The 27,220-nt window shown below is 39.3% G+C and overlaps 6 protein-coding genes and 1 non-coding gene across 10 annotated transcripts in view; 3 read left to right on the top strand and 4 right to left on the bottom strand.

Moving 5' to 3' along the window:
* Positions 1 to 4,645: 4,645 nt before the first annotated feature.
* LOC124294017 (mutS protein homolog 4-like) lies at positions 4,646 to 10,222 on the bottom strand. Its single transcript, XM_046737482.1, has 18 exons — positions 10,100 to 10,222; positions 9,825 to 9,981; positions 9,674 to 9,744; positions 9,450 to 9,598; positions 9,182 to 9,375; positions 8,989 to 9,110; positions 8,640 to 8,863; positions 8,354 to 8,548; positions 8,078 to 8,264; positions 7,856 to 7,995; positions 7,685 to 7,788; positions 7,387 to 7,606; positions 7,191 to 7,292; positions 6,977 to 7,090; positions 6,675 to 6,883; positions 6,412 to 6,604; positions 5,490 to 6,304; positions 4,646 to 4,656 (listed from the first exon to the last, which is right to left on the bottom strand). Coding segments are annotated over exons 1-18 (3,300 nt in total). The 5' UTR covers positions 10,203 to 10,222; the 3' UTR covers positions 4,646 to 4,655.
* Positions 10,223 to 10,611: 389 nt separating this feature from the next.
* Positions 10,612 to 14,033, bottom strand: LOC107222075 (60S ribosomal protein L3). Its single transcript, XM_015661288.2, has 8 exons — positions 13,915 to 14,033; positions 13,322 to 13,514; positions 13,053 to 13,221; positions 12,586 to 12,721; positions 12,055 to 12,241; positions 11,625 to 11,827; positions 11,084 to 11,239; positions 10,612 to 10,863 (listed from the first exon to the last, which is right to left on the bottom strand). The coding sequence occupies exons 1-8, from the start codon at positions 13,915 to 13,917 to the stop codon at positions 10,663 to 10,665; spliced, it is 1,248 nt and encodes a 415-aa protein (XP_015516774.2). The 5' UTR covers positions 13,918 to 14,033; the 3' UTR covers positions 10,612 to 10,662.
* LOC124294282 lies at positions 13,593 to 13,668 on the bottom strand. Its single transcript, XR_006904236.1, has one exon. It is a non-coding gene; the product is annotated as a small nucleolar RNA U43 (small nucleolar RNA).
* Positions 14,034 to 14,064: 31 nt separating the features above from the next.
* LOC107222070 (NADH dehydrogenase [ubiquinone] 1 beta subcomplex subunit 10) lies at positions 14,065 to 15,092 on the top strand. Its single transcript, XM_015661283.2, has 4 exons — positions 14,065 to 14,252; positions 14,371 to 14,506; positions 14,596 to 14,735; positions 14,890 to 15,092. The coding sequence occupies exons 1-4, from the start codon at positions 14,171 to 14,173 to the stop codon at positions 15,000 to 15,002; spliced, it is 471 nt and encodes a 156-aa protein (XP_015516769.1). The 5' UTR covers positions 14,065 to 14,170; the 3' UTR covers positions 15,003 to 15,092.
* A 450-nt stretch (positions 15,093 to 15,542) lies between these two features.
* On the top strand, positions 15,543 to 20,039 carry LOC107222068 (serine/threonine-protein kinase fused). 3 transcript variants are annotated; one of them, XM_046737668.1, is made up of 10 exons: positions 15,543 to 15,751; positions 16,313 to 16,618; positions 16,738 to 16,851; positions 16,958 to 17,103; positions 17,278 to 17,457; positions 17,576 to 17,720; positions 17,818 to 18,011; positions 18,213 to 19,384; positions 19,461 to 19,636; positions 19,856 to 19,983. In XM_046737668.1, exons 2-10 carry the CDS (start codon positions 16,508 to 16,510, stop codon positions 19,964 to 19,966), a joined length of 2,349 nt encoding a protein of 782 aa, XP_046593624.1. In that variant the 5' UTR covers positions 15,543 to 15,751; positions 16,313 to 16,507; the 3' UTR covers positions 19,967 to 19,983. The 3 variants fall into 3 exon arrangements, with proteins under 3 accessions (XP_046593624.1, XP_046593623.1, XP_015516766.1); XM_046737667.1 differs by lacking the exon at positions 15,543 to 15,751 and having other exon boundaries at positions 16,061 to 16,618; XM_015661280.2 differs by lacking the exon at positions 15,543 to 15,751 and having other exon boundaries at positions 16,063 to 16,618; positions 19,898 to 20,039.
* LOC107222079 (cytochrome P450 306a1) overlaps positions 19,943 to 27,220 on the top strand; it is a 56,808-nt gene continuing 49,530 nt past the window's right edge. The window contains exon 1 of the mRNA XM_046737680.1: positions 19,943 to 20,047. The gene's annotated coding sequence lies outside the window, so the exon portion shown is untranslated. The remainder of the gene's footprint in view (positions 20,048 to 27,220) is intronic.
* LOC107222065 (zinc metalloproteinase nas-14) lies at positions 20,612 to 23,744 on the bottom strand. 2 transcript variants are annotated; one of them, XM_046737685.1, is made up of 6 exons: positions 23,576 to 23,744; positions 23,220 to 23,462; positions 22,407 to 22,589; positions 22,033 to 22,335; positions 21,125 to 21,258; positions 20,612 to 20,962 (listed from the first exon to the last, which is right to left on the bottom strand). In XM_046737685.1, the coding sequence occupies exons 2-6, from the start codon at positions 23,359 to 23,361 to the stop codon at positions 20,786 to 20,788; spliced, it is 939 nt and encodes a 312-aa protein (XP_046593641.1). In that variant the 5' UTR covers positions 23,362 to 23,462; positions 23,576 to 23,744; the 3' UTR covers positions 20,612 to 20,785. The 2 variants fall into 2 exon arrangements, with proteins under 2 accessions (XP_046593641.1, XP_015516763.1); XM_015661277.2 differs by having other exon boundaries at positions 23,220 to 23,744.

Genomic DNA, 27,220 nt, shown 5'->3' on the forward strand with positions numbered 1-27,220 from the left:
CGATACTATTTTATCCGGAATTTTAGCACTTTTCTGGTAACCCTTAATAATAATATTACCCAGAGGATACAATTGTGTAATAATACTATATATAGAATATCAGAAACTAACGACTGATATCACTTAAAGATGAATTTTCCGAATTCTCTGTTAAACAAATACGGATAAAAAGTTGTAAGACCTTTCGGAAGCTGCAAGGGTGTTCTGCTTCCCATAATCCATTGGTTTTTTCTGAGACAATATTTTGATCTGTTGAAGTATTAACATAGATCTCCGCATCCAGAATTTGCAAATTTTGCAGACTTAGGTAGAAGAATTTCACAAAGTGAAGAGGAGACATTGTTAAAACGTTAATGAGTTACTAAATTGCCAAAGGTATATGCAACTTGTTGACTATAATTAAGAAACGAAATTTATCAAAAAGATAAATGTATTTACGTAGAATTCACTCTGAGTAAACTAGAGAAATCCGAAAGTATTACGATTCCCCGCATGCGTTCTACATTATCGAGGCGTGAGTTTTATTGACAATGAGTTAACTCTACGCAAGAATAAAATTGTCCTTTGAAAAACTACAATATGTTAGTATTTGACCAGTGAAAATGAATTCACTTGTGCTCGTTTCCACACCACCGCAAGCGGTAGAACACCCGGCGTGTTTTTTTTTACGTGGTATCCCCAGTAGGCCTACTCCACGGAGAATACTTGCAAGATCGATCTTACGTTCTTCAAAAAATTCCAGATGACTATTTTTCACACGTCAATTATGGTAAATTGTTTTTCCAAGTCAATTTGTACTCGCGTATATTCGCAGTTTGTTCGAAATTTTTCAGTTCATATGTGTTTTAATTTGTCAATATAGTCAATAAAACTCAGTTACCTAGAACAGATAAAAATATAATTAGTGACATATATCGATAGAGACAAAAATATACTTAGCTTTGATGAGTAAAAAATATAATTAACGAAAAAAGAAACAAATTAATAAGTTGAAATGTACAGAAAATTTCATTATCCGAAACAGTCAAAAAGTTCGATTAGCTGAAAGAGACAGAAAGTTTGATTAGCTGAAACAGACAAACGTTTTGATCAGCAGAAACAGACAAAAAGTTTGATTAGCTGAAAGAGACAGAACGTTCAACTGACTGAAATGGACAAAAAGTTTGATTAGCTGAAACAGACAAAAGGTTTGATTAGCTGAAATGGACAAAAAGATTGATTAGCTGAAACAGACGAAAGATTTGATTAGCTGAAACGGACAAAAAGTTTGATTAGCTGAAATTAGACAAAGGGTTCGATTAGCTGAAACAAATAAAAGGTTTGATTAGCTGAAAGAGACAGAAAGTTTAATGAGCTGAAATAGACAAAAGGTTTGATTAGCTGTAACAGACAAAAGTTTTGGTTAACTGAAACAATCTTAAAAGTTTTATCTAGCTGAAATAGACAGAAAATATGCTTAGCTGAAACATACAAAAGGTTTGATTAGCTGAAACAGACAAAAAGTTTGGTTAGCTGAAACACACAAAAAGTTTGGTTAGCTGAAACAGAAAATGGTTTTATTAGCTGAAACAGACGAAAGGTTTGATTAGATGAAATGGACAAAAAGATTGATTAGCTGAAACAGACGAAAGATTTGATTAGCTGAAACGGACAAAAAGTTTGATTAGCTGAAATTAGACAAAGGGTTCGATTAGCTGAAACAAATAAAAGGTTTGATTAGCTGAAAGAGACAGAAAGTTTAATGAGCTGAAATAGACAAAAGGTTTGATTAGCTGTAACAGACAAAAGTTTTGGTTAACTGAAACAATCTTAAAAGTTTTATCTAGCTGAAATAGACAGAAAATATGCTTAGCTGAAACATACAAAAGGTTTGATTAGCTGAAACAGACAAAAAGTTTGGTTAGCTGAAACACACAAAAAGTTTGGTTAGCTGAAACAGAAAATGGTTTTATTAGCTGAAACAGACGAAAGTATGGTTAGCACGATCACATACACACTAATAATAAATGAGTCGAGTCCAACATGACATTCACCTTAATATTAATTGCTTCAATTATCAATTGTATTGATGAAAAAAAAAATTCTAAACTTTTTGAATCGACATCTCTTTTTGCTTTGAATTGTTAAAGTGAATATCTTTTTCAACTGAACATTTTATAGCTCTCAGTGCATTTATTAAAAAATTAGTTTTGTTACCCTGAAACAGAAAATAATACGATCAGTTAAACGAGTATTTCTGTACATTTCAGATATATTTCATAAATACTTACGCCAAGGTTCTTCAATACTAGTACGCACTACCGGGATTATTTTGTTCATGCGCGTTCAGCGTCGGCTTTCAAATTTCGCGCTTTCTCTCATAACTGAAGGGTATCAAGTCCACGCGCAAAAGGCGCTGTGGAACTTGAAAATATTATTATTCGTCAAAAAATTAACCGAAGAGGTGAAAGATCAGTACGTCGAAAGTGCATAACTTTTTTATACACCGTTTGCAAAATCGACGCGCAAAAAGGCGTGTCCGATTCCCGTTATTAATTTACGCGCAAAAGGCTGCGTCCAATTCTCGTGATTAATCTACGCGCAAAAAGGCGCGACAGATTAAACTGTCAAAACATTTGGAATATCTGGGACTTCTCCGAAAACTTCCGTAGAACCCCAATCCACATCTGCATCTTTTTGAATTCGATACATTGCTATGCGGATTGTTGTTCTCAGATTACAATTCGAATCGAAATCGGGAGGGAGGTTGGAGGGCATGCATTATTGTGTGGCGTGACGGTCGGCGGTCCTCTTCGACGCGACGTCTTCGAGCTCAGCATCTCTCCCCATCTAGCGTACCACGGAACGCTATAGATGGTCCAGAGATGCGTTTTGCCCATGCCGACGATCACAGAGATCAATTGAATGGAATAGTGATCGGTAATGACTAAATAATTGAGTTGAATAACGATTGAAAAATAGTTGCAGAGTGAAAAGAAATGGAACATTCAATCTCGTTAATATTCAAATGCTTACAAATGGTCGAAAACCTCGAATACGGAGTATTTTGAGACAAAATTTCTGTGATCGTTTGACCCTGTGGATTACAAAAGTTAGTAACATCGCGGTACATCGCGACCTTCCTACCCTTGCCTGTTTCCCAACGTAACCACCCAACGGAAAAGAGAGACTATCACACACACATGCATAAACTCCGCGACGGATCCCAAAACGTACACCTACCTACCCGGTTACCTATATTCGATCTAGACGATACTCCATTTTTTCCAACACACATCATTCTTTATCATTTGCGCCGTGGTCATTGACTTACATTTTCATTGGTTATCTGTAGGGAGCAAAATGTTTTTGTATCGTAGTCTGCCTACTTAGAATACAGTATCGCGGTTGTATCTCACCAACTTTAGTATTGTACGTATTATTTTAGTAAATGTTGGCAGACTATCGGTACATTAACCTTTTGTAAAATTGATTAGTACATCCTGTATGCCAATTAGCATTTTTCTAAGCGAGCTAAGTCTGCAGTTGATCAATACTTGATGGCTGTTAAAAGATTGAAAATTATATATAATATAAGATGCAATTGGATTACGTTACGTTATGCCAGACTTTGAAATTTGATCGATTTAACAATATTGTAAATAATTGAATATGTTCAAACCTCAGGTTAACCCACCACTTACACGACATCATCGGTAAATTCAAACGTAGACTATTACATCGGTTGCAAAACAATTCGATCTCGCGAGTGCCGAGTAAGCGATGGTTACCTGTCGCGATGCTCATTCCACTTTTAGCAACGTGTAAAATTTCTAACTTGCAAGCTACGGTAAATGAAATTGCCAAAAAAATAAAAATTATTTGGCTGAAAGTCAAGCACGTTGCGATCGTGAATGAGCCTATCCAAGCAACTAAGAAATCGAAGATTTGTGTAACAATTGTTACCGCCACGCCACGTGACTGAGGAATCCCAGGGAAATACCCGTAACCTAACACATGCAAACTCACCCACGTTGCCGAGAAATAGAAAAGTTACTCGGAAGTCTCTGCTTAAATCTGTAAAAAACAAAACAGAATATTTGAATAAATTTAATACATTGGCTTTTCAGTTTAAAAATTAATTATTACTGTTGCCTAGTTCAATATTAATGCATTGCATGTTATTCAAGAACAAAAGTTCGGATTTATATGTACCACCTTGAATTATCAATCAATAATTAAAATAACTATTCGTATTCGTAATATAAGTACCTCAACTCTGGGCTGCTCCACACTTTTACTTGTAGTAGTCTTGCAGCATCTCAGGTTCACTGATGAAGCGACGCACTTTTTACACAATTCAGATGTTCACTTATCTCTTATTATCCAAAAATCCGCACCGCAGTAACACACGATTCTACACTCGCTTTTTGTGCTATAACTGTCTGTTTAAACCGACCGAATAAACTTAATTGCTAGCAATGCAACTGCGCATTTGCCGAAAATCAGCCAAAATAATAATAAAATGGACACTCGACGCACAGAGACAAAAATAGAATTCACTGAAATCAGAAGTTACACAAAACAACGGAAACTCGCGACACGTAATTGACCTTCAACGTTCACAGGATGTTTTTATTTTAGTAACTCTGTTTCTCTGCAGGCTACACGATGCTCCTCGTGTATTACTCACAGATGATTATGGTGGAAATTCACAGATCGAACAACGCGGTCTGAATGTTGAACTGATACTAAGAACACGTAATCTTTCTTCGATTGCTCGGAAACGACTGATGCCGCACGACGCTCAGGAGAAATTTAAATCTGTTTTCTGAAGGTCGGAAGATAATAATTCCCTCCCCCTCTCTGTCGCTCTACCTATGGAGTGGGGGGAGCTGCACGCGCCTACCTGTTCTTCTCCCTCTCGTGGCCATTCGATGGGTAGAGCGACAGAGATGGCGAGAGAATTACATAGGGGAATTATTATTTGCTGTCCTTTAGAGAACCGATTCGAAGCCGTTCACGGGACGCGTACACCGTTGTTTACACTCTATGTATACATACCTATACCTTTGTGGTCTCAACGGCCGGGTGAAAACACCACGTAAGCTACGGGCAACGTGATCAAATATTTGGAGCATCGCCGTAACATGCGACGTCAGTGGAAGTATGAATTCTCCGACCACTTACGGATATTTCCTGTCTTGAACGGGATTTTCTCAACTTTTCAATTTCACTAGGACGACTTAATGTTACCAACGTTTTGCATGCGATAGGTGTTACGTATGAAGAACTTTTACCGGCGTGAACAGCTGCTTGGTTGATAATACGTGAAACTGTTAATACCCCCAAAGCCGGTTACGCAAAATAACCTTGCAGAATAAAATGACGAGAGAAATAATTTATTCAAATTCATAGTATTTACTTGTTTAATATCTAATAATGTTCCTTCATGTTATAATTTAACTCAATATTTCAGTAATAACAGAGAAGTATTAGGTCTTAGTAACTACTGATGCTTGATATTTTTAATTGTAACTGAGCTGGCAGTTCGTGAAAGGACCGAGTTGTAAAATTGAAGTTCTTGAAAATTCTCGCCCTCGATTTGTCTAAATATCTCTGCCTCCTTTCTACGCGCACTAATTTTCGCCATAATAGTATCGGTTGATAACTGCGATACTAGGTCTATTATTGACGGACTTTCACTTTTGTTTGAATTTTGAGGTGAGAACTCGTACGGTTCTTCATCAAGTTTTATTGTTGGTGCCGGAGAATGAGGTGGTTCAATATTTTGCGGGTTTGGGAATGAAGTAATCTGTCTGATGGGTTTTGATTCTTCTTTCCAGGAATATGTCCTCAGTCTTCGCAAATCTTGTTTTCCAAAATCTGGCACAATTTTTCCTTCCGTAAGGCAGATTGCAGAATGAGGCATCTCAATCACTTGAGACTTTTTACTTGGCGAGGGGCCTAGTGAATTGGTATTCATTACAATATTACTTGGTCCTGCTTTTGGTTCCACGAAAGATCTCTGGGCCATTAAATTGCCATCTGATGCCGGAGTGTCTAGAAGTCTTTTCTGGCGAAGTCTGTTATATCTCTCTGTAATAGAAAGCATAGAGCTCTGGGCAGAGCCTGTATTTTGGTCATTGCATGAAGAATTCTCTTGCTCAGAAACGGAAATGTTAGAATTTTCAAGTCTTCTAACACATTCGAGAACTGTTTTCACATTGAACTCGCCATCTTGAATAAGGCGGTGGATTTTTGAAACCTCGTCGTAGCATATCTTCCCTTCTATATTCACAATTTGCTGACTTTGTATCACGGGCTGCAACATGATGTCAATTATATCCAATAATATTAACACATTATATCAATATCATTGAATTGCTAAAAATGGTACAAATATATTGTAGCTGCTAAATCATCGATTACTTTAGTTCCTTCTCTTGACTTTTGAACCAACAGCCGTGCGTGTTTGACTATTGAGATACGAATTCCAGAAGTCTCAGCTAATGACAGCCCATAATTTTTCGCGAAAATGATTCCAGGGTTTAGTTTGTGAGTGTAAATCAGTCTCTGCTCTGTAGAGCCTTCCAGAGGCCGGCACATGGTTCCAAAATGGTAGCTGCAATATATAATATACAATTAAAGACTTGTTCTAGACCACAAAACTGAAATTCGGCATTAATATTTACTTCGTGACATTAGGATATAATTCGGCTAGGAGAGTTAAACTTAGAAAGTGTGTAGTGAAGAACACAAATGCTGATGTATTCAGTAGTTGTTCGCAAATAGCAAACGCAATAGTTTCTCCTTCCTCAACGGTTGTTCCTCTGCATAGCTCGTCTATTATCACAAGTGAATTGGATGTTACTGTTTGTAAAATATACTGCGTTTCCTTGATCTAGGGAAATTTAAAATAATTTTTAGAAATACTTAATAATGTTTAGTATATTCATTATTACTCTGTAGTTTATATTATAAATTACTCACTCACCTCTAGAACAAAACTTGATGCATTGCATTCAATGCTATCTTCAAAACATAGTCTGCAAAAGATTCGATCGGTTATTCGAAACTCAGCTATTTCTGCTGGCACATAACATCCAATCTGTAACAAATATAGATACGTACATACAAAGAATGTAGAATTTGAGACTTTATGAAAAATAATTACATACATCATCGCACGTTTGAATGAGATAAATTACCTGTGCCATTATCTGTAGCATCACAATTTGCCTCAAATAAACTGATTTCCCTCCCATATTAGGTCCAGTTATTACATTGAAATTATGTGTAGGTGACACATTCTACAATTGACAAAGAAGATTAAGTATTATGCAGATATTTCCAGCTGGCTGCTCAAGGTAGAAAGTGGGTACATTTTACTAGTTGGTAACATACCACATCATTAGGAACCGGAACACCAGTACCAGTGAGATCCATCAGCGGATGCATGGAATTTTTCAATTCGGTTCTTGAGCCAAACGACGGCCTGGTATAGTTGGAAAGTGAGCTTATACGTGCCAGTGAGACTATGAGGTCGAGCTCTGCTATGTCATTACTCAGCTGATACAGACAACTGATATGTTCTCTGATATCATTAAGGACTCCTTTCAGCATACTGTGGAAAAATGAGCACATTAAGGATTATTTTGATACTTTTTGGATTTCTTTTTTCATGGTTTATAGAGCAGCTTACACATTGCTCATTAGATGGAGTTCTTCGCAAGCATCTTTACATCGTTGACTCAATACTAGCAAGGCTTCCGTTGTCATGAGATAACTATTCTTATGCTTTTGCACCTGAAAAAAATAGAATGTTGTAAAGTCAGTAATAAGCTTTATAAAACAGAATTATGCAACTACTTACTTCTATAAATATGCGTGGTAGGTTTGTGATTTTAATTGGTCTATACTTCGGGGAATCCATCTGTATATGATATCCGAGCGAAGCGCTACATCCTAGTATCAATGGTAAATTATACTTCAGAGCCAGAGTCTCAACCATTCCTGTGGAAAAATAATATACTTCCGTTCAGCAAAGAGAAGGCACATAGTTACTAGACCTCTGCTACATGAGATAAGGTACAACCTTTCATGTCATCTATGAGTTCGCAGTAAGCTTGCCGAGCGATATCTAGCATGTCATTTAATCCGCTCTTCAGAGCAAAGCAGCGCTGCATGGTTGAGGTATTGAAACCTGCCACATATTGCGCATCAGGTTGCAGAACTTCCAGAATCTTATCCATCATCAAGTCATACCGTTTATCTTTCAGATTCTGGTTTGTCAATAATGAAACAGGTAGGGAAATTTGAGTGTGCTTAAGATTCGATGTACTCCATAGTACGTAAAGAAGACGCTACGAACCTCCAAGACTTTTCTAAAAAAATTCGCCTTTGTATTTCGGAGAGCTGTATGCAGCAAAGGAATAACTTCCAAAGTAGTTTTTAGTGAAAGTACATAGTTTAAGTATTTTTCCGCACTTGCTACATTATCTTTCTGTGGTGAGTTCAGACCGACAACAAGGAGCTGATCAACGTTGCATAATCTTCTTATATGAGACTGCGGATGATAATTGTTACAATTATATTGACAAGGAGTGCTGCGGACATGTTGCAAGGTGGTTAAAAAGAAAACGTGTAAATGCTTATACCTGTACAGATATCATTAACGGATTATCCTCAACCAGTTCAGAGACACAAGCTTGGCGATCTTCGATTATACGCTTATTACAAGAGGGCTGCAAAATTGAGGCTCGCAGGTATCTTTTACCTCCTGGAGTCAAGCATCTGTCCATCATACCCAGCAGCGTGTATTTGTTGAAATTTTTATCATGTGTTACTAGTTCCAAGTTCTGAGCACTGTCTATGTCTATATCTGAAGGATGAGTAACATGTATAAATAATACACATATAGATATTTCACAGCAATAACGTAAGGATTTCCTGAGGTGAGCTATGCGCACACATGCACTGAGTTTAGGGCAAATTTGTTTCAAATACCGATAACAGTTGTATCTTGAGAACTCTGAAACTCGACGTACATTGACTTCTCCACGTATAAAATATTCTGCGTGTACTCTATATACTTTAGCAAAGCACCAGCGGCTGCAAGGGCATAGAATCTGTAAAAATGACGTTAAGAACAATGAGAAATGGCAGGAATATTATAACCGAAAATTTATAATCTACAAACTTCTGCTTCACGTATATTTCCACGGAAGAATATTCGGGGGCACATAATGTTCTTATGCGATCCAAGCCGTCTGTATTACTGAAATGCTGTCGAGAAACAGCAGCGATATTGAGTCCGGGAAACTTATCCCTTATACACTCGTAGAGATTTCCACCAGTCCCGCTCTTCCTAATCATTGTATCCGGCATGATAATCTGTGAGGCATATTGCGCTGCATGATGCTTGGAAAATTTTGACATATTATTCTCATAGCAAACGTAAAATTTACTTCGATCGGTTTGAAGAGGAGAACTTTTGTCAAGGTTTTCATATAGGCATGACGATCGCTGATCTGGGAAAGAATTAGATGTGGGTGCTGCACGTTTACCACAGCAATACCCACTTCCCCCCTGGCGTCTCCACGGCCTTCAGTGATCGCTGTTAAGAAAGATTCATGTATGAAAAGTAAATAAATTCCAGAAGAATCATGTTGTGCGTAGACTGACGATATACCGATAACAAATGGTGAACCTGCTCCTGTCGTAGGTGTTGACGAGCTTCCAGTGACGCCGGTATTATAAGGTCTGTAAATGTTCAAGAAAACTGGTCACCATCTATCAGTGATATTATTACAACTGGATCTCCATGCATGAATTCTATTTACGTCGAAATCTTTCGCTGGCTGCTGCGAGTGACAGACGAGGAAGATGTGCTTGATTTACGATTATTTTTGGCCGGTGTTTTCAGTGCAGCCATTTTAGTGTTTACAGCATTGAATCCATTTGATCGTAGCACAGGTTGTTGTGAAGCTCCATAAAGCTCTAAAAACGCAAATATATGTTTTACGTACATATACGTATTTGAAAAGGATCTGAAAGGATATCAAGTTTGCAATAATTATTTTTTATACTTTCTTGTGTAGATTGTAAAAAGACTTACGATATTTCGGAAATATTTCAAGTCCGCGATCAACTCGAGTATTCTGTCTACCGCCTCTTCCTCTCGATGAATTGACCGATTTTCGTTTATCTACAACGTTCATCTCAACGTTTGATACGACAATGTAAGATTCTTTTAAAAATTAATCTTATACCATCGCTTTTCATTGAAGATAAACAAAGGACGCGCACTTTAGACAAACTGACTAATTGCAGACTTCATACAGATAAATTAATCTTACAACGAAACTTTCGCTTGTTCTAGCACGTGTAACACCGTTCAAATATTAATTATATATACTAACTCAGTATTTGGTTCATATTAATTAAGTCACTTGAGCTTCATTCCCAAAATTATATATTATAAATACGAACAGGATGCTGAAGGAGCATGTTTGTTTATTTCGCTTTCGCAGCCCAGTTAATGCATTTCCAAGACGTCAAAGTGAATAGGAGACGCTCAATGGAAAGCTGAAATTAAGACTAATTATAAATAATTCATACAGATTGGTATATTTTTTGACGTTTTTATTGATCTTTTCAGCAACAATAATACAACTTGAATTACTGCGTTGCTGGCGCTGCCGGAGCAGCGGCAGCAGCTTGAGCAGCTTCCTCGCGGAGACGATCCTTCTTGAGCTGACCCATGAACGAAGTTTTGTCTGCTACAGTCTGGAATCGTCCGTGACCAAACTTGGAGCTTGTGTCGATGAATTTCAAGTTGATCTTCTCGAGTGCAGCACGTTTGGTGTGAACGAGGAGTGACTGCAAACCGAAATTAATACAATATTGAATGTATGGATATAATTTAGTGAGAAAATTGACCAGATTCGTCTATTCATCTCAGGCCTATCATTAAATATCACGTAAGTGTCATAGTGAATATTTGGCTCTATAGGGAATTCATCACAGTTGTCAATTTTCTTATGTATTTTTGTATTTTACTCTATAATTTTAAGCAAATGAATCCAATTTGTATACACACCTTGCGCAGAGTAATGATGCGCTTCTTTGGACCCATGCAGCATCCCTTCAACATGACGTAGTCATTGTTGACTTCACCGTAGTGGGGGAAACCTCCCATTGGAGTAATTGTTTTCTCAGTCAGATCGTATTCAGTGGAAGCATTGTTTTTCACAACCTAGATGAAACGATGAAAACATTCAAAATGAGTAAATGAACACTAGTTTTGCACACTTACTGAGATATTTGCAAGCCCATATTTTCTAGATATGAAAGTTTGTAGCTTAATTGGGAGACCCAAAGTGCAAAATTTGTTCTGCATCTGGTACTATGATCAAGCTTCCATTTATCTTGGCTCTCACGATTCTCAACAAATTACAACCCTGAATTAGCATAGGGATACAACTTGTCTGTGGAGCCAACGAAGGTTAATAAAGCCCATAATACCAATTTAATGAAAATTTAAAATAGACAACCTCAATAGAATAGTGAAATAGAAAAATAATATCACTGTTGCAAAGGGAGAATACACTTCATAACTTAGTTAAATATGATAAATTCACCTTTCCATCCTTAGTGTGGATGCCCTGTCCGATACGGTAGATTTTCTTGTTCATTTCAGTACGATGATGATATCCCTTTTGACCAGCACGGGCAACTGTGAAGGAAACACGACTCGGATGCCAGGCACCGATACAAGCTACTTTCCTCAAACCCTTGTGCGTCTTACGAGGAAGCTTTTTCGTGTGCCAACGAGACGTAACACCTGAAAACATAATTAATAAAGATCCACGTTGACTTGATCAATTGCATGGACTGAGCTAATTAGATAGCCTAAAATAAATGTGGCCACAGGAGTTTCAGTAGGAAGGCAGCATGATTGTATCTTCAATAGTATCAGAAAAGCACATCATGTTTTCTCATCATTACGACCCGCTTATACATTGCCAGTATTAAAGCATAGTGAATGAATATATTAACTTGGATACATACCCTTGTATCCTTTGCCCTTCGTAACACCAATAACATCGATCACCTCATCAGTGGCAAAGACATTGTTGACAGGAACTGGTTTCTCGAGATGCTCCCGAGCCCATTGAACTTTTTGATCGATGGTACCACCGTTCAGTTGAATTTCCATGATGTGAGCCTTCTTTTGACGTTGCTTCAGCAGCTTCATCTGTTTATCACATAAAGGTATAATCATTATAATCAGGGTCCTGGGAACTGAGCAGAAAAAGGATTCATCACAATAGGACTGTACCAGACATGGTTTGCCTCAATGGTCACGGCCCAATGGGCTCCAAAGAGTTTATGGAATATGTCGTGTCTCCATACACTCTGCAAAGCAGAGGACAGAGTTAATATTCGACGCCGCGGTAAGAACCAAACTGCACGAGATCAAGCAGCTCCGCACCGCATTTGCTAAGAATCCAGCGCATTTCTGCACGAATTAATAGCAATGACGTCGGCCAAAAATATTTAGATTGGAGTAATGTTCCATACTGTGAAGGGAAAAATTACCTGAGTGTGGGCGATGATGCGCACAACCTTGCAGTACTTCACAATCTTCTTAAGATCCTTCTCGATTGATTTGCGACCAAGATCATCCTGCCACTTCTTTGATGCCTTGGTGAACGCCTTCTTCTTGCTCTTATACCTATACAACAGCAACGAGGTTCCTAAACATATTGTACGGAGCCAGTCTCATCATAGCGAGAGGAGACTGGACACCTTCTCGGAACAACCCCATGCATAATGAGGATTACGCCAGGCGGCTGATTCCGAATATTACTCTCATCTTTCGAGTGGAGAGCTGGGGTAGAGCAAGTAGAGTATAATGCACGTCTAATCACAGAAGCTAAAACTACATACTGCACTAGTAAAAAGAACAGTGTTGACTTGATGTTTTCTTTTTGCATTACTTTGATATATCAAGCTATCTAAGGATCTGGTAATTCAAAATGTTCAGTCTACAATCAATCGCATACCAATTCTTGTAGAAGCGGCGACGGCATTCTTCTGAGAGATGCTCTGCCCAAACAGTAGTCAGAGCCCTAAGACCATGAGGAGTTTCGATGTATCCAACAACACCAACAACAATCATTGGTGGAGTTTCCAAAATAGTCACAGCCTCGACAATTTCCTTCTTGTTGACCTCTGTTAAAAGCAAATAAACATGTCGTTGCAGGATTAGAGCGTGAGGGCTATGAATTTGCTCCATGATTAGGGAAGGGTGAAAATAGGGTAATCGACTCACTTGATCCCGGACGGTCAGCTTCTCGGACAACATGGGTCATGCCAGCCTTATAGCCTATAAAAGCAGTAAGGTGAACGGGCTTGGTAGGGTCATCCTTGGGGAAGGCCTTTACTTTTCCACGATGCCGTTGAGACCTCTTCTTGGGGTAGAACCCCATAGACCCGTGTCGGGGCGCGCTGAATTTTCTATGAGACTGTGGGCAAAGAATGAAAAATACAAGATTAGAAGTTGCAGATGGCCACGTGTGACGGGCGTTTTGTTAGGGGATAAAATTCTCAGACCGCCCTAGAATAATATCATCAGGGTTAATCAGTTTAAACCATAAACATTGAAATCTAAATCATCACTGATAGGAGTAGCATTGCATCGAAAACGCCAAAAACTCTCGACGAGCCAAGGGACGCGACACGAGGTTCGAATTTTCCGAAAAATTTTTACGGCGTTTTGGATTAACGGTAGGAAAAAAATATTGCACTACAATTACAGAGAAACCTGTTCTCAGTAACTCGATGAGTTAATTGGACGCAGGCGATGCAGGATGCCACAGATTTTAACGGATTATTTTATCACCGACAGACATCAACCGTACTCACCATCGCGCTGACTGCGTTGAAAATGGAGGATCGTACGTTGCGGATTTCACTTTTATACCGCAGTGATGACGGCAACTATGGAGAAGCCTCGATATTCGATTTTGGAATTCGAACGTCAAGTCGAAATGGAAGAGACACACCTCTCGATTACTTGACATCGATTCACTGCAGTCGGATCTAAATCTCTCTGTCGTCTGCCTCGCACTTATTTTGAGAACATTGTTTGTTGTAAATAATAATTAAATAATTGTCTAATATGGCAGAGGAACGGAACATTGTCATCGCATTTGCTAACGCGGTATTCAATATTCTTGACGGACCTGTCACCTTTTTCCGAGGTATTATCTAATCACTTCTTTTAGGTTATGATACGAAAATAGCCGATGTTCCGAACGACCGCCCGTGTCTTCTCAAGCATGTATATCTCGATGATAATTCCTTGATTACGAATTTTAGAAAAAATTGTTGTCCCAAATCAGCAACATTATCCTTGGTACCACCAAAAATTTCGCCGTGTTCCAACCATTGATGAGTGTTATATGGATGATCCAGTTTGCTCGTACGAAGCAAACATTCAGTTCAAACGAGACAAGTAATTATACCGAGTTACTGGTCATTCTTTCTGGGTAGCTTCTTCCTATCAATTGTCAAACTTGGCTTTGTTTCTCTCTCATATTTCAGACTGGTTGAAAGCGATATCATAAATATTCTAAGACAACGTTTCGAGGATTGTACTTTATATGAAGGACATGACCAAACGGCCAAATGTCGGCATCTGTGGGATCAGTACAACGAAGCTTCTACGAATTGGTTTATCAAGTGTATGTTGAGTATGGCGCCGACTTATCTTACTTGTTGAATCTTCTGTACTCTGAACATCTAATATCGAAGAATGGTTTCTTCAGATTTTCAGGGATTCTATATCTCCACTGCACGATACTGTACACATAGTAAACATTATTATCATTTTTCCAGATGGTGACCTTGGTGCATACGGTCACACACGAGACGCATTAATGAAACAAAAACATCGCATGATTTGGGAAAGACGATATGGTCCAGTTGGAACTGGAATGAATCGCGAATAAAAACTAAAATGAAAATACATTTTATAGAGTCGCGAAAAATCGATATTGTAGATAATTATACACAATAAATTAATAAAAATGATCATGAAACTTTTCTGATTTTTAAACAATAATGTAATTGCTAATCAACTCAATCTATCGCCAATAATTCCAAGCGAACTGTGAGATGTATCTTGAAGAAATTTATTGAATGTATGTAATACACATAGAGGTGTTTCTCTTCTATCTATAAACCGTTCAAACATCATTCGTAAATTCTGCTTCAGCTATGTGGTTGCCGCGCTTTCTTCCGTATGCAGCTAGAATATACCTATATGTATTTACAAATTTTTCTGAGGTCGTTGCGCTACCGACCACTGGCTCTATTATTCAGCAGTTTTTTTTTAAAACTAGTATTGTATCTCTACGTTCCTACATCATTCCTACATCTCTGATGAAAACAAATTTTTTTTATCAACATCAGGCGCACGCTTAAAACCAAGGACTCTAGGTATAATGCAGTATACAAAATAAAGTCTGAAGAACATCCGCGCCTTATACTGCAGGTGACGGCAATTTGATAAACGTGACTCACGTGATCGAGAATGCGATCTGAAATTAGCTCTGAGTGAAATTTGAATTCAAGGAGAAACCATCAAAAGAACGGCGCACGTACTTCGACTGTTCTTCGACGCTGCGGAATCCAGATCGCATTTTTCGGGGTGGATCAAGAAATCTGCGTTAGTATATTCCTACTAAATTTATAATAGGTAATTATATCACATAAAATAGTTAATTTGGCTTTTCTTTTACTGTCTCATTCTTGCAAGCTCTTGATAAATGTGTGCTTGCATTGTTACTATGATTGTGTATTCTTCGGCCAGTTAATTAGAGCAAGTTTGTTTAGTCGGTTTCGAATGTATAAAATTATCGTTCGTCAAATGTTTCAGTCAACGTTTCAATGTATCTTATATTATGCCTAAAAGCTTTCAGTCATCTTGAGATTGCTCCCGAGTAGAGTTTTCAGTAATGATAACTGTTTTCTGATGAAATAATGCTTCGACAATCATTCATCTGTTGATTGAAATTCGACGACTGAAAAAACCGTTACAATGGAATCCGGACTATGTGGTAATTATGTTTCGATCAATTCGCCGAAATTTTCACGGTCAACGAAGGGCTACCGGCTGTCTGCGTCGAACAAAAAAAAATCCAGCTGAATCAAAAATTAGCAGAGATGGGTTTTTTCTGCCAATTGTATTAATCATTGTTCATTAATTGATTATTGATTATTTGGTGGTCGCTACACCCAATCATATCGCCTCTATAAGACTTCGGCAGAAAACGGCGGCCAAAATGGCGGCGCTCGACCGGAATTGATCAGGGTAATTCTTGGCACGTGAATTGTATGTTGTTTTGAATCGTGTCGGACGTTTGAAACATTGACACGCGCACGTACAAAAGGTTCTCTGGTCTGAGGTTATTCGAATGACGGTAAACTACGTCTCCAATCGTGCGAATTCGACATGGAGAAGTACGAGGTACTCGGTCAGGTCGGCGAAGGATCTTTCGGGCAAGTCTACAAGGCCAAGAAGCGAGCGGACGGTGAAGTTGTCGCTTTTAAGGTTATCAGAAAGGTGAGCGCGTTGTTTCCATTTTCAAATTCTCAGCTCCGATAGGTTTCGACGGTTACACACACGCACACGCACACGCACACACAACAGAGCTTACGCTATAATTAAATTTGTATATGCAGCGCGGTCGTTCGCTTAAAGAGCTCAAGAGTCTGAGACAGGAATGTGAAATACAACGTCACCTCCATCATCCAAACATCATACAAATGTTAGATTCTTTCGAGACTGAAAACGAGGTGAGTTACTCGACTTTCATGCCGTTTTGAGATTTACTCTTCTTTCGGAATTATAACACGCACGTCAATTATCGATCCTCAAACCATCTTATGAATGTATCTTTAGATCGTTGTCATTACGGAATATGCTGACAAAGAGTTATATGAAATATTAGGAAAAGCTGGCCGCTTGTCAGAGGAAAGAGCCCAAGTTATTGCCTGCGATCTTGTCTCCGCACTTTACTACTTACATTCAAATAGAGTGCTTCACAGGTTTGTGGATCAAATTTTTCTCATTTATGGCAGGCGCGACAGAGTCGATCGCATGTTAATTTACCAACTCCCAGAGTTCTTTCTCAGTGTTTTAGAAACAGTTGCTTGACACGAGTTTTGACATATCTTGCGGATTAGTCGCCAATGCATTATTAAATCTAATTATTATTTCAGAGATTTGAAACCCCAAAATGTTTTGCTTGAGGCTAACGGTGTGGCTAAATTGTGTGATTTTGGATTTGCTCGAAGCATGAGCACCGGCACACATGTTCTCACTTCGATAAAAGGGACCCCTCTTTATATGGCTCCAGAGCTAATTGAAGAATGTCCATACGACCACAACGCTGACTTATGGTGCGTATCAAATATCAGTGACATCTGATGCTGTTAAAAATTATTGGGAAATGAACAGAAGTTAGTTTTGTACCTTCAAACTCGGACAATGGATTATATTTTTTTTATTGATGTACAGGTCCCTTGGCTGCATAGTTTACGAGCTAGTGGTTGGAACGCCTCCTTTCCAAACAACTTCCATATTACATTTGGTCAGACTCATAAGATTTGAGGCAGTCAAGTGGCCAGACTATATATCAGAAAACTGCAAAAGCTTTCTGCAGGTGAGCATTTTTTTAATACCTTAAAATTGGGTTACCAAATATTCTTATCTAGTAACTCATTATAATTTCTGGAGGTTTTTGGTCAATACCTATTCAGGGTTTGCTTCAAAAAGATCCCTCGCTGAGGCTCACTTGGCCAGATCTTCTGAATCACCCATTTGTCAAGGACAGGATCCTGATGGTCGGTAGAACTGCTCCAACACCGTTCACAACTCCCCTGTCCGCGAGTCAAGCACGAGCTAAACAACAACAGCTTCAAAGTCTCGCCATGCGTTCCACTAGTCAATCAAAGTATGATTTTTTTACTAAAATTTATACCTATCATAAACAAAGTACTATACGAAAATTTTGCAAGGTTTTCTCAAACTGAGAAATGTCTTTTTATCAATATATTGGATTTCTTCTGTGATATTTCGAGCCATATTGGGCGGAAAAAATTTGTTTAGCTAAAATTTGATGGTTCAAGTTTCACAGTTTCATGATATTTTACAGAGTTCTGGAAAAAGCAGTACAAAAAATTCAAGAACAAGAACGCAAACTAAGGGAACAGCGCCACATGACTTGCGTCTCTCAGCCTCGATACCCAATTACACGTGGATATTGTCAAAACCGGCAATGTCAAATTTTGTGTCGCAGTGAACCTAGTGGATCGGATTCCAGTGCCAGTGTTGACGTGCTGCTTGGGAATCTGAGCCTAAGGGCATCTTTGCGGAGCGATCTGCTTGCCGCAGATCACGCGCTGTGCCAGAATGATTGCCCTAACACTAACGTTAGGCAAGCTTCCATCACGGGGACACTTGAAACTGCGCAACCGATGAAGACGGACGAATTCAGAGGAAAATCTACCTCCCGACGGACGTCTAAGGACAATAATTCACAGGCTCGGGGTGATGGAGCGAGTGTTTGCCACAAAGGTACATCTGCAGTTGAACAACTGCCCGGTGCCGATGGTGATTACAAGCAGAGTCGTTTGAGTTTCGACTATGATCAAGAATTTAGTGAAGATATAGCTAACAAGCAAGTCAGACTTTCTGACTGGGATCCCAGGGCGGTTGAACAACCTATAGAAAATGAGGAGTGGGTGGCTTTTCTACAACGATCAATGGAAGAAGTGATGGATGGAGAGGTCGTGTCGTTGCTGCAGCAAAACTGCGTTTCCGTGTTCGTTTCGCCTCTAAGAAACCCAGCCGCAGGATGCCGGGTCGTCGAATATGTCGCCTGCCTCTTGTCCCTGCCTTTTGTCCTTCCGATGAGTGTGGAACGCCTGAATAAAATAAAACAAGTCTATCTGGACGTCAGGGTTGTCCCAAATCTGGTCTATGCAGTGAAGCTCTTGATGTCGGAACGCCGAGAAGACTCGAGTCCTTCGCCGACCGGCGACACGCGATCAGCTGCCACTTTGTCAGCGGACGAGCTGCAGGCACTTGAATGTGTGATGTTGATGCTGTGCAGACTTGTTTACGTTCAGGAGCAGTTTCTGACGCAGCTTTGCGATGCTATTTACATTGTGAACGGTATGCCTCTTCTTCAGCAGCTCATCACTTTGGAGAAACGGAAGTCCAGGGTCGTTGCCGACCTTGTAGCCATATTCAACAACGTTCTCAGGTGTCAGCCTGAAAACGCCGAGTTGGTGGAAAGAGTCGTCCTTCGCACAAAGACACCCGGTACTTATCCAGCACATAGTTATTTTACCCAACTTTTTTTCCCAATGCGCAACAGTAATCGAATTCTAACTTACAGTCGAACAACTTAGCAAGCTCCTCACGCACAGACAGAGCGTTCTAAGGGCAAGAAGCTGCACGTTGGTCAGATTACTTGGAAGGTTCAGCTGCAGGGCACTACAGCAGGCCTGGGGTAGGCCACTTAGAAATCTACTCGAGAGTCTGACACTAGACAACGAAGAAGTAGTGCGTAACGTGAGTATTATATTTAGAGAAAAATTTATCTAAATTCTCCAGGAATCAATCAATTTCACGTGCAACTGCTCTGTCTGGTTTTCTTTTTCTGTTCGTTCACCGTCAATTGCGTTCTTATAATTCGTTTTTTGTCCAAAATGTACATTAATTTCGATTCCTCATAAAAGATTCTTTATCGAAAAACGATGAAAATTATAAACCTGTTTTGAGAAAAATCAGATGAGAATACATCGATTGCTGATTGGAACCGCTCGTTTGCAGGCCGCTGAAGATGCGGTTAGTGAGTTGAAGCAACTGCTGTATTACAACCAGCAGAGTCCAACCGGTTAACTGCAATACGTTCATCATCATAAGTATCATTAAGACGTTCTGTGTTTCCGTTCCAACCTGTGCGACATGGATCTATTTTCAGTGAGTTTTTAATTTTTTTTTATTTTCTTTTACAGTTATTTTCAATTGCATTTCAAATTCAAGATCAAGGGTGCTTTTCTTCGATTGTTATCGAGCATTAATTACGGCGAAATACTTTAATTGCTGGAAAGGTTTATTTAGCGAAAAAGTACATCATAATAATGTGCTTATTATTTTTTATCCCATCGTTCTCAAAAAAAATAAGTATAATTTGAAGAAGAACATAATTCATGGTTACTGTAGCAATTTCTGCCGACGAAAAGATTAAATAAGCTTTACGCCGATTTTTCATACTTTTCGTATTACCGTAAAATCGTGATAGGAGTAATCTGTATGTGATATGAATTTCACGCATTGATTATATACATAAACACTTACACATAAATTAGCTTTATCATTAGTGAATTTACAGGGTCATTTATTCGTTGCGGAACACCGGGTTCGACTGACGCAGTCGTTCTTCCTGACGCATGCATAATTAGTTCCCTTTCTTACCCGGGTCTTGCGTTCAGCAACGCATAAATGACTCTTTATGATGTATGTATCGAATTTGTTAATTGCGAATTTGATTTAAAAGATATTTATATTTCTTTTTACACAAATCTAAATACAATGCCCTCGGTATTTTACTATCGGTGGAAATTATCGTCTTCCGTTATTCTCGCATGTTTCCTGCTTTCGGTATGAAAGAATCGCCCATCAGAATTACTCTAATTTGAGCTACAGAGCCCACAAGAGTCAGTCGAATAGCCAGCCAAGTATATTTTTCTCTTCGCTAGACTCGCTCGTGCTACCAGATTCGCTTGAACTCTCCGAAGACTCGCGCGCTTTGCATTCCTCTTCGTACATGCGGTCGATTTTCGCGATATCTTTCTTCGTCAATCCCTTGCGCTGGCCAAGCTTTACCTCCTCCTTCTGTAAGGAAAAAATGGGTTTTTAATTTTTGTTCGAATTTGTTCGAAAAAGAGTCTAATTAATATCATCCCTGAGGTGCCTAACCGTAGGCAATTCATAGTTCTTGCAAGCAAACTGTGTGCCTGATCTACCGTCAAGCGCGTAACAATTTCAGTTTCTTACTATTGGTGTGATCGTGGGCTGATTGTTCTTCGAAAAAGCGTGCGAGCTATAGTGCATGATGCTCTTGTAGTCATAGGGGATTCCGAAGTCGGTTACTGTCTTGTTGTCGTATTTCTTGAAGTTGTGCTCCTTGCCTTAATGAAAGAAAACTTTTTTATATCGCAATTTATCATGCCAAGAGGCAAATGAATGGGTATAATCGTCTGAATCATGAGTTACGAAATGAGAAAACAAAAACCGTTGTAAAAATCTTCAGCCATGTTATTTACGACAATGATGGTGGACATGGATTAAACAACATTATATTATGTTATAGAAATGAATCTGATCGAATTCGAATAACACAAGCTAAGATGTCAACAATTTGAGCAGAGGTTTCATAATCAAATAATTCAAGATGAACCTTCGTTTTTAGGCTCGTTTTACCCGCCGATCAAATTTCCACAAATTGTTTGAAAACCAACCAAGAAACCTCAAATTATAGTATAATCGTAACGTGGCAATGTAATTGTTGACAAAGATTTGTTGTACCGTGCTTTCGAAAATCTATTTTCATCTATCGTCGAGGTGATTTTTTGTGAAATTTGTAAATCGCGATATCTGTGGCAGAAAAAATAAGCCCTAAAATATTGAAAACACCAGAGTTAAATGATCACACTTCGACCAATCGAATCGTAAAACCTTTTTTCAAATTGTTTTTATCCCAACTTGAGTGTCCTTAAAATTCGCTGAGATTCATTTCGATTAATGCATAGTACGGATGTCGTTTCGTTCATTCATCATTGGTGTAAATAACACTACTGCGGTGATTGTTTAAACGGTCATCCTCTTTTTAAAAATCTCATTTCGGATCTTGGAGGCGATTAATCTCCGGCGTCAATCGCTCCAAAGGATAACTCTGATCACACCTTCCTGGATATTATCCCAATGTATCTCGACCCAATCGTCCCTGTCCGCGGCGCTCTGCTGATGGTAGAAACCGAGCGCGTGCATCAACTCGTGGACCACGATCCCATGCCTTACGCATTTCGGGTTATTAACATTTAGGACTTGCCCCTGTCCGTGCCGACCGACCATGGACCAGCATCCCGACTCGGTTCCCCTTATCGACACGTAATCCTCGTCGGATTTCTCGTAGGGTCTGAATCGCAGGCAAGTTCTCTCGTGATACTCGGTCAGCGCTCCCTTGATCACCTCGATGCCCTCCTTATCTACGATTTTGTATAATTAAGAAACTGCGCAATTATCATTATACAGGTGTACCGTAATATAAGCCTTTCACCGAAATCCTCCTCGTGGATGTGGTAGGGAATCTCGCCACGCGGCCACCGCGCCTCGGCTTCCAGGAGTCCGTTTTTCGCGATGTCCCGTCCCTCGGGATGGACCATGATGTCACCCTCGAAGAGACCGCTCAGTTCCCAAAGATTCTGCGTGTCATCCGGCTTCCAAGCGTCCATTTTGCGACCTTTTTTCCCATAGAATAAAGAACATGTGACAACAACAAACCCTTATATAACGCGAACATGTTTTACGCATTTTTCCGTGAATATTTTCCGTGCAGAAAGTACTCGTTTCTAATCGTCGGAATGAGTCTGCGAATGCACATGCGCGGAGTACTGAAAAGACCACTTTTAAGTCCTCGGAGTGTTGAAAGTGGTAATTTCTGTACTGCGCGCACGCGCTGTCGTGAACAAATCTGACATTACGCTATTCTAACCTCAATTTCGTGTTTCGCTTCAAAAACGCGTAACATACTCTTGGTACATAAAAAATCGTGTGCAACAAGGAGACAACTGCCATTTCGCCTCGCGTGTTTGCAATATTCTTCTTTGATTTCAGCCACGACTCATTTTGCAAACTTACGCTCGTCCCGAAAAACTGACTTTGCCTCCTAGTTACACAATATGTATACTATTCCCTTGAAGGAGAGCTACGTTGCGCCGGCAGATAGGCAACCGAAGTTACACCTTACACGCAGTAAACGTAATCCGAGGCGTAACTTCGGTTGCCTATCCGCCGGCGCAATTTCGCTTTCACAAAAAAACCATTCATTATACGCTCTAGACGCATATTACCGGGATAGAAAATTATCCACCTATTTCACTGTGGTCGTAGTCCTTGGCGAATACTCCGACGAAACGGGGCGACGGCGGTGTCCGCGATTTTTGGGATTCCCCGACGGAAGCGGCGAGGCATAAACCGATCGCGTGCAGCGCGATTAAAGCCGTTTTTCGCATCTTTCGCTCGGAGAACGAAGTTTGAAAAATAAATTTAGAGACCCGCGCTTCACCCTGAGATCGTTCCGTGATTCCTTAGGTCGCACTGCACGCTCGTCGTCCTGCCTCGTGTATTTATGGTTACCAAATTGGGCCGCGCTAACCGTCCGATCAGTTCCTTCCTTCCTGTTCGCGGGGTTTACTCAGTCAGGGCCGTTAGAATTCGAATACTTACCTGCCCGATAGATAGTCAAAAACTAGTCACTGGCTCAAGGAAGTCACACACTCGCGATAAAAGGTACGCTCACACGTCTAGGACCGCCCGTGGAATACAAATCGCGAATCCTCATCAACGTTGCGGGCAAAGTGGCCTAATTACGAGTCCGATACGCTGTGCATGTACCCACACTGACAGCCTGAATCGTATCTTTTTAACGTCTTGACTTAATGTTTGATTAAAGTTTCTTATCGTTATTTGTTGTTTGGATCCCTGTTGTGAAAATATCCGTGCCTGTCCACGCTATTTGTACATGTTATATACCTAAAAACGATTAGCGATACGGTCGGTGAAAATCTGTAAATGGTTGAGAATTTAAAATTTACATACAAATAGACATGAAATTGTTTCTAGCATTGTAACCAGGGATTTATTTTTGTTTTTTTTTTATCACTGACACAGAATCTTTGGAAATCTTATACGAGTACATTGTACGTTGGTACATTATATACTGCAGTATAACGAGTAATTTTGATATTAAGGTTTCGAATTTTGAATTACTGATTTGAAAACATATCCAGAATTTATTTGTTGCTCTTGTTGTTTTATTCAACGAATTAGAGCTTCGGTATACATTAAGTATAGATATGTGTATAATGAATAATACAACAGAGCAACCCAAATCGTTTTTCGCTGCACGCATCATGGACGCGGTATGTACCGTATTTCGCGACAATAAAAACTGGCCGAAATCATACGGCTCCGCATCGTGAAATTTATACGTCGCTTTACACCTTCGCATGCTTAACTAACACACGTGCGTGCATGTAGGTTCGGGTATACATACCTATACATATACTTATAATCGTGTTCGCACCGAATACGCTGTATGGTTTCTGATTTTAGAAATATGACAAAACTTGAAGTGCGACAGAGATACAGATCGTGATCGAAGGCATGATACAAAGCTAGGAAAAATAATGGCCCACATAAGCGTGCAACAACAACAACAAAGATAACGATCGTTTCTGATGTATGAAATTATTTTACGGCCTGTAGAAATGTGTACATAATGGAATGTGCTTGCACGAGAGGTGAGATCCGACAATAGTCGATGCATGACGACGAACTGATAGATGATCTAGAACGATACGATAACAAGGTTAAAAATAATTTGAGATAAGAGAAACAATGGGGAAACTTGAAAGAGAAATCTGATTAAAAATTATTGGGATTAGCGATCGAGAAATAAATCGTTCCGGCTGTTACGTGACATTTTCATGCTTGATCCGATCTCGATCATTTGTATGCGCGTAGAGGGTCGAGACATACATCCTTGCCGAGTAATGAAGAATGAAAGAGAAAAGAAATTGATGGACGAACGGTGGGAAAGAAAGAAAGAAGAACAAAAAACGCAAGGATCAAGGAGGGACTTATTGTTAGATTCGGGCCTCACTCGAGAGGCCCAATCGACGGGGCTAAGAACAAGAACCGATCCGGCTAGAATTTAGGCTATGAGGAGCCTCCTGGTGAATCTGGAACAGTGAGTTCGTTGCCCTCGCTGATCGGTTGGGCCTTGTGTGTGTGTGTGTGTGTGTGTGTATGGGCCGTGTATCCGCTTGTTCATATCGTGCGTGTGTGTTATTATTATTATTATTATTATTATTATTATATATATATATATACACATACAATACGTAGGTACATACTTGCATACACATATGGTTATAATCGATGTACACGTTGCAGCATCGATTTTACCCTGGTTAAATACGGCAGTAATGCGATACGTATACTGCGGAGTGGTTACCGATTTGGGGAAAATCGGGAAGTCAAGGAAAAGATAGGGGATTTTATGAGGGTATTATCGTATATAGAAAAAACACGAATTATAGGTTAACTTATGGAGAAGTAGTAAAATTGTGAGGAGAATTTTTATCAATGTTCTCCGGTGCATCGTGATGGTTAAATAGATCGTGAACATGTTTTTTTTTTTTTTAATACATTGATTGATTAGAAGCTTTGTTTTACCAGATATTATACAGAAATTGGCGATATTGTTTGTTCGGATTTTAGTAAGCGGTGAATAATTATAGTCTGGTTAGGAAAAAAGTCAGGAAAAAAGTTTAGGAATTTTTTAAGTCTGAAGTTTGTAACTTTACTGCTGTAACGATGCATCGTTGGAAAAATTCTTTACCTTGCGAATTTAGGATTGATTGAAATTTGGTAAACTGTTGATAAAAATTATATCTCGTTATATTGTTTTTACTGGTCGTTACCAGTGCCGAGTAATTGAATCGCGTCAAAAGGCGCGTATGATTTTCTTTTCTATTACAAAGCGTAGGTATAGATATATTCAAAGCGTAGAGCAAGAATGCGGAAATATAATTAGCAAAGATTGTGCTACGAAAATCGATTCACAGACAACGAGATGAGCTCTGAATCCTTGATCGTATGTAACGATTACCTTTAATCCTCCTATATATATATATATATAATTTATAACACCGTTGCTTGTAAACGCGCAAGTTTCACTTCGCACGCACGCACGCACGCATTCACGCATTAAGTCGTGCACGTGCTGATATCAGCACGTGCGTTTCGGGTCAACGGTCTCACGCTCTAACAGGTAAATACATGTATACATGTATGTAGTGTATACATATATGTATATATATATATATATGTATATACATGTATGTACATACACCCATACATACGTCATGCATAGATGCATGCAAGCCCCGCAGGTGTTTTCGTGCGCCATACGATGTACGGATCTCTCATCTCCTCGCGTCGATGCAACGCTTGCGGAAAATATATAATATATGCAAAATTTTCCCATTCCTTTCCTTCGCTCTTCGACTTCATTGCTCTTTCCTCCCCCCCCCCCCCCCCCCTTCCATACCCTTCCCGTTTTTTTTTATTTATCGAAACATTCGCAGCTGTGCCGTATGTCATGTATGAATGATACCAGGGTATCCACAGATCTGGAAAACCTGGAAATGTCAGGGTAATGGAAAATTTGGAATTGTTGGGTGATTTTTAATTTGGTTGGAAAAAAAAAAACTGAAAATATCAGTTTTATATCTTGGCAATTAGAAACGATTTCCTCGAGGTAGGAAAAGTTTACTTTTCTTACGTTTGGGAAAAACAAATTGGCTTAAACTGACTATTTTTTTTTTGCCGTGCATTATATTTTTTTTCGATTTCGAATTGAATTTGAAACGAATATAGGGTTAATTAACTAAGCGATTTTAGGTTTCAGTAATTTAGTATAGAACTGGGAAAATGTCAGGGTTAACTAGGCTTTTGGGTCCTGGAAAATCTGGTAATGTTATGAAGTTATTTTCCCGAAAAAATTATAGGCCACCCTGTGTATACCTAATTCTTCGCTCGTACGTACGTACATGCATGCATACATATATTGTTGATTGTGTATGACGAGCTGTTTTTACACCGGGTGTTAATTCTAGTCCTGTCCATCACCTTGCACAAGAATATCGCGATCGCGGTGGCCAGAAACGTCTCGACGCGCGGGGGAGACGATAATCTATACCGCTTAACTATATGCATACATATTATACGTAGGTATAACAAGACCTCAGGGTGGCAAAGATATAGGGAGGGGAATTCACGCATCAGGAGAAATCGCGAAGCTAC

This window comes from Neodiprion lecontei, chromosome 4, assembly GCF_021901455.1.
Source record: "Neodiprion lecontei isolate iyNeoLeco1 chromosome 4, iyNeoLeco1.1, whole genome shotgun sequence".
In the NCBI taxonomy this organism is placed as follows: Eukaryota; Metazoa; Arthropoda; class Insecta; order Hymenoptera; family Diprionidae; genus Neodiprion; species Neodiprion lecontei.